The sequence below is a fragment of the Clarias gariepinus genome, chromosome 14, assembly GCF_024256425.1.
Source record: "Clarias gariepinus isolate MV-2021 ecotype Netherlands chromosome 14, CGAR_prim_01v2, whole genome shotgun sequence".
In the NCBI taxonomy this organism is placed as follows: domain Eukaryota; kingdom Metazoa; phylum Chordata; class Actinopteri; order Siluriformes; family Clariidae; genus Clarias; species Clarias gariepinus.
Genome location: NC_071113.1, coordinates 16,479,494 through 16,492,664, shown reverse-complemented (window position 1 = coordinate 16,492,664; position 13,171 = coordinate 16,479,494). Strand labels below are relative to the sequence as shown.

The following is a 13,171-nucleotide window of genomic DNA, read 5'->3' as shown; positions in this document are numbered from 1 at the left end:
TATTATTATTATTATAACTGTAAATTAAGCTAAGATGAACTGAAGCATGTACAGATTTCTCAGAAGAATCCTTTTAAATACCACATCAGTACCTGTATTATAGGTCATTTCCTTGTATGAGCTTAAATTCTGTTATGATAAAATGAATGCAGAATTCCACTAATACATGGACTCAGTGTGCTCTTCCTTCCATGTGACTAAATTCTAACAGATTTTGCGACATACTCTTTCTCCAGTGTACAGCTCAGTTTATTGCTACAGGTCACTGTTGGTTTTTCTTCTGATAACGTGCATGCTGTACATCTATTCCAAATTATCTGAGCACTGGGGGTGGTACCATATGGCACTTTTGCTAGGCCTATAGTTCTAATAATAGCATAGTGCCATAGAAGTAGCAAGGGAAAAATGTTTTTGTGTGTGTGGATGTTGTCATGCCTTATTGTGGTTGCAATTATGGTCTTAGACCTATAATGTGAGTGGTGCACAGTCAGAAAGAGCAAAGAGTGTTATTACTTGAAGACAAATGGAACGTGGTTAAATCCGGTCACTCGCACAGGAGTCTGTTGAGAGTGTAAACACTAAACCATTTACTTCTTATAATGTAGTTTTTCATAATTAATTTGGTGATTCTTAGGAATGATAATTGAATGATTTGTTATGCATTACTGTATATGACTGTTCTTGTAAAAAGTTTCAACAGTTACATTTGATTTAAAAATTTTACACAATCCTCATGGATATTGAAATAGGAGGTGCTCGTCTGATTTGTCTTGCACTTGAAGTGGAAGAAAATTACAGAGCTCTCCCAAAATTTTTGAGAATGCTTATTTTCTGTTGAATCTTGTGGGCACAAGTTATTGTTTGGTTTAATTTAAAGGCATACCAGACTTTGGCATGAAAACTGTCAGTAAGTTTTGCTTTCAGTAACACTTTGGTGATTTCATTTGACTACATTGCTTTATTTGAGCAGTTCATTTGTTCTGTGGTTAGAAGATGATCTGAATTCACACAAGATTAAAAAAATCACACCTTTTGCCACTTCAGGGGTTTTGTAAAAAAAAATAAAAAATCTAGACATTTTAAATAAATGAAAAAGGAAAGAAAAAAATGAGTAATGCTGTGATTGCAAAAGCATTCAACCCCCCAAATTATCCCTACTGCCACAATTTGCCTTTAGAGATTGCATAATTAGTTGAAAAGCAGCCTCTTGAGTGCAATTAAAATCTCATAAGATATGAATATAAATACACCTGTCACTGAAAGGCCCCAGACTTTAGAGAACACACATTAGAGGAAAAACAACAACAACACCTAGCATCATAATAACCAAGGAGCTATTAACAAAAATCTAGGACAAGGAAAATAACCCAAATCTAGGATAGAAAACCAAATCGATGTCCCAACAAGCACTAATAAATACTTTATTTTAAAAAGAGGGCGAAATATGGCACAACTGCAACACACGGGTACCCGGGTTACTCCTAATATGACACTAACGACACCATGCTTCGCTGTGGGCATGCTTACGCTTTACTTTATGTAGATTCATGACATATACTTAAAATTTTAAGTCCATTTTAGTGGCAGTTTGTAAAATTACTAAATTGGGGAAAGTTCTCATTGAGGTGAATTTATGGAGCCCCTAAAAACAAAAACAAACAAATAAATGAATATGTACTGTACACAAGAATATAATTATCTAGTGCTCGCAAAAAAAATAAAAAATTAAATCTTGTGTGTACAATATAGTGTTTGCAAAATACCTGATTTTCACTTTTCCACTTGATCCTGAAGGAAGTTAACTGAAATTTCCCTTGGGATCAACGGAGTATCTATCTATCTATCTATCTATCTATCTATAAATCTAATGAGTTTTTGGTGTGCATCAGACAATTCCTTTTTTATGTTAATTAATAATAATAATAATAATAATAATTATTATTATTATTATAAAAACATGTATTTTCATGGGCAATGTAATGAATAGTTATAAATTTTAAATATGTGATGTACACTGCTGTCAATAAAAGCAAGCTACCAAGCAAACAAACAAACAGTTTTTATCTCATGGGCCGCTAAGAGACCAAACTTGAAAGCCATTTCTGTTATATAAAGCAATTAAATAAATAAATAAACAAATATTATTATTATTATTATTATTATTATTATTATTATTAATAATAATAACAATAATCCAGAAACTGCTGCAGTAAAGTGACTGCAGTCAGGCTGATCAGCACTGTCTCTTTAAATACGTGCCAATACATACTGCGCACGCGCAGTCGATGCTCGCCTCGGGCAGCCTGCTAACGTTGTTAGCTTCTTCTCTTAGCTTAGCCGTACTGCTGTGGGAGGCTGATGGAGCTCGGGGCTGGCTGCGGAAACATTCCCGACCCGCCGTGTGTTGTTCACCGCCCGGACAAGAACGAGTTGAGGTTGTGCTGCTGGCTCGAACATTCCCATTGAGGTCAAAACGGAAATATGTATTATCGCTTCATTTCCCCGGCTCGGTTAAATCCCTCAGCGCTAAAGAAATCATCAGCGGTAACCGTAACAACATCCGCGCTCCTGCCTGCTGCTCGTGCTGCTGCTCGTCACTGACTCCCGGACAGCACCACTGCTTTATCTTAACCTCACTCACTCTGTTATACTCGGCATTTGTGGCAGCCAACGTTGAATAATGAACTTGTAGGAAAAAGGTTTAAACGCTAGCCTAGCTGGTGATGGACTAGTCGGGTGTTTATGGTGTAAAATGGCTGCTGAGGAGCTGAAGTGCAGCTGATTGAGTTTAAAGATGCTGTGGAGTGTTAGAAGGCCATGTGTGTGACACGGAACAATGTGTGACTTTGAGGATTGGTGCAGTATTGAGGACTTTTCCGGCAGGAGGTAACGCTGGCTAATGCATCCTCTTCATCATCATCATCATCATCATCATACAAAAATAACCACCGACATCCACAATGATGCGAACCCGCTGGCGATCAGAGCTGAGCTGATTTTATTCCAATGACTTTCTCTATTTATGAAGGATTTTATGGACATCCATGTGTTTTGTTTGTTGTTTTTCCCCCCTACACCCTGCGCTTTTCTCTCCAGAGATGTTCATGTGTTGTTGCTGAAGCCTGACCAGATTCCCTCGGCTAATTGAAACAGTCTGGAGCGACTCTGATCAGGGCCTCGCTATAATCCTGCAGAAATGGACGAGAGGAAAGCGCCGAGGACTGAGCCGTGCTGTCTCAGACAGGTCTCACTGCCCCGGGTCAGGCTGCAGGGGATGAACAGATACCTGGTGATCTGTGCGATGTTGTGCCTCGTGATGGCCACAGATGCGTCTCCGGCTAAAACCTGCGACAAAACCTGTCTGTCTGGGAAATGCGTGAACGGCTCGTGTGTGTGTGACCGAGGATGGGTTGGGGATCAGTGTCAGCACTGCCACGGCAGATTCAAGTGAGTATACCTGGTGTGCACAGCCTCTGTTTACTTCTGATTGAAATAAAAAAATGCTTTTTGGACAGAAGTATTTGGCCAAACCTGCCGTGACATTGTATCCAAATATATAAACTTCAGTATGAAGTCTGTCCGCCTTTAGCAGCTATACAGCTTCCACTCCACTTGAGTGTTTCTGTGGGAATTCATTCATTATGTAGAGCATTCATAAGGTCAGGCGCTGATGTTGGACGAGAAGGCCCGGCTCGCAATCTCCGTTCAGGTTCATCCCAAAGGGATTGAGTTAAAGTCAAGTTCTTCTAGACCGAACTCATCACACCATGTCTTTATAGTGCTTGATTTGCGCACTGTTGCACAGCCATGTTGGAATCGAAAATGGCCTTCACCTAACACAAAGTTGGAAATACAGTATAGCATTGTTCAAAATGTCTTGGTATGTTGAAGCATTACGATTGCCCTTCACTGTGGTTAAGGGACCTGATTGAAACACCTGAATTCAATAATTAACAGATTCGACCAAATACTTTTGTTCATATAGTATAGGTTATACAGTATTAATACACCTTAATCCGAATTGAGGGACCTGATTTGAATTTACATGCACACAATTTCAATCAGATCGTAGAAATAATAAAAGTTGTCTGCTGAACTGATAGCATTATTATTTTTTTTTTTCAAACGACACAAAGTATGGTTGTGCCACGCAACTGCTGTGAGATGATGTGTGACCAAGACGGGTCCACATCATGTCCTGGTAACAACCTGTACGTTTCAAACATCTTTATGGGTCATAGTGGCTTAGTGGTTAGCACTGTTGCCTCGCACCTTCAGGGTTGTAGGTTTGAGGCTGGCTTCGGGCCTGTGTGCATGGAGAAGGCATGTTCTCGATGTGCTTTGTGGGTTTCCTCTGTGTATGCGTGCCTGTTTCTGTTTGCAGTCTAAAGACATGCAGTGCAGGCTAATTTATGTTTCCAAATGGTCTGTAATGTATGACTGGGGGTGTGATTTTGGGTTGGCACCCCATCCCCATGTGTCTCCTGAGCTCTCTTGGGTTCTTTCCAGGCCCCCTGTGATCATTTACAGGATAAAAAATATGGAAAATAGAACAATATTTGTGTTTGTTATTCTTTCTAATAACACAGCAATCTCAGAAGCACAAGCGGAGAGTGCAAGAGATGCTTTTCAGCTCATCAAAAACGCTAAACTTTTTAATCCCACTTCCTCTGGCTTCCTGGAAACTCGTCACATTGCTATAAGATATGCACAGACAGCAAATTTTTATTCCAACAGGATCGGATCGAGTGTGTGGCGGTTACATGATGCAATTTTTCTCCTGATTGGGTTATTATTCTGTTTAGTAATGGAATATTAGGGTCCATGTAAACTCGGATCTGATTGAACCAACTGGGTTCTTATTTGAATAAATTTGCTGGTACACTTTCGTTAAAGCTACTTTACAATTTATAAGACAAGTCGGACCAAAAGGAAAAAAAAAAATTACAACTCAAAAGCCAGTGCTAAAAATTTTAGTGACCGCTGTTACACCACTCCTCTAAAAACCACCAACAAGGTCAAGTAGAGGTTCTGCGATATGATAAAAGTATCAGATCGTAATATACAATATGCTTTTCTATGTGTAGTCCTGCAAACATACCAGCAGCGAATGTGTTAGGGGAAAGGAAAAAATATATATATACACTTATTATACATTTTATTAACATGCAACGATTAAATTTTATATATGTATTAAAAAATTGCTGATTATTTGTTTTTGTTTATTCATTAGTTTGTTACAATTCTAAAGTGCAGAATTCTAACAGCATCCACATACTCAGTTTCTATTCAACATCATCAAGAAAGCAAAAAAACAAAACGGTGACTTAGTGGTTAGCACTGCCGCCTCCCACCTCCAGGGTTGTGGGTTTAAACTGTGGTTCGGAGCTGTGTGTGGCGTTTTGCATGTTCTCCATGTGCTTTGTGGGTTTCCTCTGTGTACTCCTGTTTCCTCCCACAGTCTAAAGACATGCAGTGTAGACTGATTGGTGTCTCCAAATTGCTCGTAATGTATGACTGGGTGTATGATTGTGGGTTGGCACTCCACCCCAGGAGTCCTGTGATTTGTGCCCTGAGCTTTCTCTGCTTCTCTTCAGACCCCCTGCGATTTATACACTGGATAAGCATTATGGAGAAGATGAATGAAAAAATTATTAAGAAACATGTAATTTATACAAAATTGTAATACTGCGCAGCTCTTGGAGGATGGCATTGGCTGATGTGAATTTTAACACACTAAATCAAATGTTTTGTTTGAGCAAGAGATCCTTAAGAGCACTGACTTACTGATGATGATTGTTGTGATAAAACTGGATTGCCTACATGCCTGGCTCGTCAACCAGCTAGTTACCAAACTGCCACACGCAGTAATATGTAGGATAAAGAAGTGTTTGTTTCCTCAATCTCACTTTGAAGATGGAGCATTTCGTCATGTTGTGCTTCTTTTTTTTTTACCCAATGTTGATGTCTGTGAACTCCTCTTTTATCCTTTAAAGTATGTTTTCTCATGGAATGACACCGCCACTGTTGCACCGAGGGTTCGTTTCTGTTTACACGACCCTGCTTTCTGCAGGAGTCTGGATCTGACAACCCAAACTGGATGCATTTGTTTTGTGTAATCGCAAAGTCTACATGTATACTTCAAGGATTTTCATTCTAAAATCTGACATGGAGGACGTGTTAAGGCATAGTCTCTTACAGAATTCGGTTACGCTTTTATCGCCGCCGTCTGACAGTGTGATGGGTTATAATTAGAAATGCACCGATCAATAGGCGCCTGACCGGAATTGGCCGGTTTTCAGCTCGATCTGCCATGACCAGCGACCGGCTGAGCAGCCTCGGACATAATTCTTGTTCATAATTCTCAGATTCTTATGGCCAAACAAAAACGTGTTCTCCCTGTTACCCAGAGATTGCAGGTGAGTCCGAGTCCTGCTACAGCCATGTGCAAGGTGAGTCTCGCGTCAGTTGTTTTGGCACCAGCAAATCATATGCATCTGCACTTTATTCCTGCATCTTAATGATGTGTGTGGAAGCGATTCGTGTCTTAGAGGAACTTGACAGTCTTGACCCTCCCTGATAAATTTTTTGGGTTGGTTTTTATTTGTACTTAAATACTCCGAGCAACATCTTGTACATTTATGGAGAAAATGAAATAGTTTAATCACCCATGTACGTATAAATGTAATCGAATCATTCGTTAAATTTACAAAGCTGTTTGTGTATATGGATATGAGGTGTGATGGATGCTGGTGTGGGTGTGACGTTTGGTTGTGGATGCTAGACAGAAATTGATATCGGTTTAGGTCAGAGTTTAATATTTGCAAGACGTTTAGCCATAGTGCAGAATATTTAGTTTAGGGGAGATAATAGAAAAACCATAACATTTTATTTTGTGTGCAGTTATTACTAAACGTTGATCTTTAACTCTGGCAGTGTTCGATGTGTTATACCCGTGCATGTGTTCATTATTTCGAGCAGCCGAGAGCATTCTTGTTAAAGATCGTCAGGCAAAACTCTCCAGCGTTACTGCACTGACACGCTCTTCCTCTAAAAGAGTTGGACTTTGATATTGTTTTGAAAACTGATTTTACAAAGCAAAAAAAACATCTTGAACAATCTGGCAGGGCTTGTATGCGTGTTGTTGTCTTGGAGTTGGTTCTAAACCTCTTTGTATGCATAGAGCTTGAGATTAGATTAAACGTAATGTTGATGTAAATGCAGCTTGTTAAGCTTGTCCAGTTTTTTTTATACATAAAAACAGTTCATTTAGAATCTGTAATTGAAGTTATTCATTCACAATGGTGAAAATCTTCACTTGTAAACTTAGCCAGTGCTGTCCTGCGTGTTTTCGCTTTCCTTTGTCTCAAAGTCCCTGAGGCATCTCTTTCACATAGCTCGTATCCTGGATCACTATTTCCGTAAACAGAAGCAGTCTTGTGTGTGTGCACACACTCACACACACTCGCACATGGTGAGACTGAGGTTTTTTTGAGTATTAGAGATCTAAGACCTGTCAGTTTTGCACCATGACCCTAGATGCCTCTGAGATAAATAACTAGACTGGTGTTAAGTTTGATTTCTGCGCAATCCTCATCATTTTAGTGACTAATGCAGCTATCTAGTGATGGCCTGGATAACTGGCTTACTGTATCTGTCCATCCACCATTACCTGTGAATCGATTAGTTTTGAGCAATGCGTTTTATTCCTACGCCTTATAGATGACATAAGATGACTCACAAAGGCAAAACTATTACACACCTGCATATCTAAAAGCACGCAGATGACTGCATTCTTTTTTTTTTTTTTCTTTGTGAATAATAACCTGCTGGTGTCACTCATTGTTTTTCCTCTGAATGCCAAGCATCGACTAGAAAAGTTGTAACACTTGTATTTAGAATTTCGGCTCAGTTATTTGTCACATGTACCTTACAGTACAGTAAAAAATTTATTTTCATGTCCCAGTTAGGGATCTGGGGTCAGAGCACAGGGTCAGCCAGGATACAGAGCCCCTGGGGCAAACTGGGTTAAGAGCCTTGCTTAAAGGCATGCTTGTGGCAGTTTGGCTGTGGGGGTGTTTGAACCCCTGACCTTTCGAACAGTAACCCAGAGCCATAATTGTTTAAATCATTACTGGGTAAAATGAAAACCAATAAATTTACAGTTCTTTCCATTTTTTTTCTTAGTTTTGTGTAAAAGGCTTTTTCTGGATGTAGTGCCCCTTCACTGCTTTTATATTATCATTCTAAGAATTTATTTTAAACTTATTTTACCTAATAACAAAATCTCAGTGACTGCCTGCTTTAGGACTTAAACAAGGACATGTTGTGATTATAACAGAGATCAAAAATCCAGATCAGCAAACAGGATGTGGAGGATGAAACCACATACAGTACATATGGAACATAAATTTACTCCCTGGCCAAAAAAATGTCATTATTTTATTCAGTCACTAGCTTTAATTATAGCACACAATGTGGTGGCCAGTTCATGTGTGAAAATGATTTCTCATGTTTAGAGAAAAACTCTTGAGTCTTGGAATTTGTCTGTGACATCAGGGAAGAAAAATACATCTGATGTGACCATTCAGTAGATTCAGGTTATCTGCTGACTTTATTTTATTGCCCCACAACAATGCAGAGGTGTGTATGATTCTGCCTTCCCTTCTTATCCTGATGTGTTCATTTCTCTGGAGTAGGAACTTATCAGACCACATAGCCTTTTCTTATTGGTCTAAATAACAATAGATCCCTTGCAAATTCAAGAATTTTGTTTTCAGTGTTTTTTTCTTTTCTTTTCTTTGAGTTCTCATCACATTGTGTGTGTAAGAAATTGCCAATTAAACATAACTATGTTTTTTACAGATTTTTATTTATTTATTTTTAAACCATACAATTTTACAAATCTTTAAGTGATCTGTTTATGATTTTTTTTCCCGACCACATTTCTTCCACAGAGTAATAAAAAAATTACTATAATATAATGTTCGAACAATGTGTGGATGACATCAGGTGCTCAGAGAACATATCATGGAAATATGGCCCATAGATATATCTTTGTAGCAGTTTAATCGTAGATGAACCTCGGCAGTTTGTAATATTGGATTTCAGAGTATATATACAGTATACAGCTTTAAAAAAAAACACTGCAATTTACTCCAGAAAACTTCTGAAAGGTCAAAGAGAAAGATGAATGGTCACAAATCATCAAGTAGAGCTGAGCTGTTTGCTTTTTCTGCAAAAAAAAAAAAAAAAGTGGTATAAAATTACCCAACAGCAATGTGAAAAAAAACAGTGGCGAGCATGACAAAACGCATGAAAGCTGTACCTGCAAATCAGGGTTATTCCACCAAATACTGATTTTTTTTTAATGTTATTTAGCCAACACAATTTGTTTAAAGATCATTCACATTTTGTTTTATTTGAGTTATTAAAACACTAAAAATACTGCATGATGTTGGGGATGTGTTCTGATGTTATTTCTTTTAAATATAGACTTTAACAATAGTTATATATTTAATTTATTGAAATATTGTCAGCAGTTCACAAAAAAATGAAACAAAACTGTTCAGCAATGTCTTATTTTTTTCCCAAAGCTGTGGTTACACTCACACACACACACACACACACACACACACACACACACACACACACACACACACACACACACACACATTTTATATATATATATATATATATATATATATATATAAAATACACACACACACACACACACAATTTATTTAATTGCTGCTTTAACATTTGTTTACAGCGAGCAATCAGTAGAATCTTGTCAACACTGGAAACTTTAACATTTTTGATTAACTCACCGCTGTTTGCACGTCTCTGGCTTTTAACGTGGCCCACACATCTAAAGCTTATGTGGGGAAAATAAGCTCTTTTTTTTTCCTTTTTACACAATACTCCTGTATCTCTAGACAAAAATCATGATGCTGTTTTAAAGCTAATTCATTTATTTTAAGCAAGCAAATATTAGACTTCTGCTAATTTTCGAATCAAACAGTATTTTGGTGTTGGAGGGTGTTTTGGTACCATTCTTTTATTAATGGCTGTGTTTTTGGGCTAAATTGTGATTGAGCCCACTCCCTTGAATGAGAAGCAACCCCACACATGAATGGTCTCAGGATGTTTTACAGTTGGCATGACACAGGACTGATGGTAGCGCTCACCAGAATCAGTCCATTCACCATACTTTCTGCAGAAGATCGATTTTTTTTTTTTTTTTTTTTTTTTGGAGAGAAGTGGCTTCTTTGCTGCCCTTCTTGACACCAGGCCATCTTCCAAAAGTCTTCGCCTCTCTGTGCGTGCAGATGCGCTCACACCTGCCTGCTGCCATTCCTGAGCAAGCTCTGCACTGGTGGCACTTCGATCCCGCAGCTAAATCCTCTTTAGGAGACGATCCTGACGCTTGCTGGACTTTCTTGGACACCCTGAAGCCTTTTTAACAAGAATTTAACCTTTTTTCTTGAAGTTCTTGATGATCCAATAAATTGTTAATTTAGGTGCAATCTTAGTAGCCACAATATCCTTGCCTGTGAAGCCATTTTTATGCAACTCAATGATGGCTGCATGTGTTTCTTTGCAGGTCACCATAGTTAACAATGGAAGAACAATGATTTTAAGCATCACCCTCCTTTTAACATGTTAAATTTGCCATTCTAACCCAATCAGCCTGACATAATGATCTCCAGCCTTGTGCTCATCAACATTCTTACCCGAGTTAACAAGACGATTGCTGAAATGATCTCAGCAGGTCCTTTAATGACAGCAATGAAATGCAGTGGAAAGGTTTTTTTGGGATTAAGTTAATTTTCATGGCAAAGAAGGACTATGCAATAAATTTGATCACTCTTCATAACATTATGGAGTATATGCAAATTGCTATTATAAAAACTTAAGCAGCTACTTTTCCAATTTCCTATATTTATGTATTTCTCAAAACTTTTGGCCACGACTGTGGGCAGGCAAGAGAATTTGCAAACAACAGGAATAGACGCCATGCAGGGGAAAGAGTCAGATGTACACTATGAATTGTACTTTACTATAGAAGACAAATGATTCAGGTGTGTCATGTCTTTATTTCTGCTGATCAGGTAAGGTTATTTGTTTATTCTCTCGTTTCAGAGGTTGTTTGATTTATTCTTGCTGTGGAGTTTGTATCATTACCTAATTGTTGAGCTGGAGAATTGCCCGAAGGTGTTAGTGAAAGGCTGTTGTGTCTTCGTTACGCCTCACTGGCCTGTGTGAGAGGCACGGAGGCAGAACAGTGGATGGTGGTTGTTGTTGTTGGGCCTTTTAAAGGGGAACCACTATGCAAAAATCACTTTTTAGTTGCTTGTGGACATTGAGATGGGTCTTCTGTCTGTCTGTCTCTTCGTGTGTGTGTGTAGTAATAAACATGATGGTTTTTGTTTTTCTTTTTGTCCATTTTTATTATTTGTGTATGATGCCAAAAGTGGCCTCATATAAAAGGAGCCCCTCCCTTAGCTTGTTGCTCTGGAATACCTCATTTACATCAAGGCGTAGATGGTCTTGGGTCCATATAGGGGTGAGTTCTGAAAAATATATTATCTGAGGAGTATTTCTGTTGGATCATTAACACACACACTTTACAGGAGCTCTAAGTCTCGTGCTAGCTTGTTTTAAAGAAATAGATAAATATTAGCCCTTAAACCCAGCAGCGGAGGTAATCACCGGTGGGATCAGTTTTAAAGGTAGAACTGCATCATGGAACGGGGTCCGATATTTTAAGACGTGATGCATGCGGCTCACAAACGAGAGATAATGAAACGTTGTGTTTAGTGAGCGATATCAACATGCACAGCTAGTGCTAGCAAAATCACCTCAGCACCTAAGTAGTGTTTTGAAAGCAGCAGTATGGTTAGTGTTTCCACCATTTGTGTTATTTATCACACTAGACGCAGACACTGTTGTGTAACACATCATGCCTCTTGTGAGTCCAGAACACCAGCGTGCTCCTTCAGTGTGACTTAGGACACATACGGAAAGGGATTTAAAATCTTGTAAATAGAAGGGTGAATGTTTTGAGTTTATTTCCTGGTGTAGTGTACACTAACTTGATTGTGCAGAACTTTTTTATTTTGACAGACTTGACAGACTGGAGAAAAGGCTACACCGATTAGATACATTAGGGTGACATTTTGGGTGACATTCTGGTTAGCTAGTACCAGGTGACTTGTTTATCCTGTAAGACGGATGCTGCTTATGAGTAATTAGTCATGCGCTTCTCAGTAGGGCAACGATGCCTAGATGGCTACAGAAAAAACTATGTTTTGCTCTTTCTTCTTGTACTCCTTTTTCTAACACTAAACAGTGTGCGTCAATACACCACGGGTATCACAAGACGGACGGAAACAGACAGACGGAGTAATCTAACGACAAACAATCAAATTAAGATTGTTTTAAACTGAGTTACACTATGTAGAGTTTCTAGGCGCTTCACCAGAGCCTAGATTAAAGATCCTATTTTAGTGTAACCTGGTAGATAATTTATCCAATTGTTACAACTTTATTAATCCTAATGGAAAATTGTAACTGGAATATACTATTGGAATTAAGTTTAGGCATACAGTAGGGCTGAAATGATTCCTCAAGTAACTCGAGTAATCCGATTACAAAAAACGATCAAGGCAAAATCTTCAGCGTCGAAGCTTCTTTTAGTTAATTTTAAAAGCTTACATTAGGTTTTTGCGTAATTATTTGTTTAGCATGACAAAGCGCGCTTCCGGATGCAAGCCGCCACTAAACGCAGACGATGAAGAAGCGCTTATGTCACCCACAAAGCGGAAGGAGACAGTTAGCTGTGTATTGATTTGATGGAGCGTTTTGTTGCGGCCTGCAAAATAAAAAGGAGCGATAGAGCAAAGAAAGCGGCAAGAGAAAACGACAGAGATTGTCAGTAAAGGCTTATGTTGTGCCTGAGCTATAATTTTTTTTTCTGAAAGTTAAGTTGCACAACTTTAGTGTTTTTGTATAATTATTTTTTTTTAATGTGTATTATGCACTAAAATGTCCCCTGCCACAGATTGCCCCCCCCCACCCCTTTCCACGGAATCCCCCCACATAATCTCCATCAAATATATTAGGACATCACAATTAAAAATTCACATTATTATTATCAAATATATCA

General features: G+C 38.5%; 1 protein-coding gene across 2 annotated transcripts in view; it reads left to right on the top strand.

The window, feature by feature from the left end:
- Positions 1–2,299: 2,299 nt before the first annotated feature.
- The window catches only part of atrnl1b (attractin-like 1b), a 123,116-nt gene continuing 112,244 nt past the window's right edge, over positions 2,300–13,171 (top strand). For both annotated transcript variants that reach the window (XM_053511333.1, XM_053511334.1), the window contains exon 1: positions 2,300–3,447. In XM_053511333.1, coding sequence (XP_053367308.1) covers positions 3,197–3,447 — 251 coding nt within the window. In that variant the 5' untranslated portion in view covers positions 2,300–3,196. The remainder of the gene's footprint in view (positions 3,448–13,171) is intronic.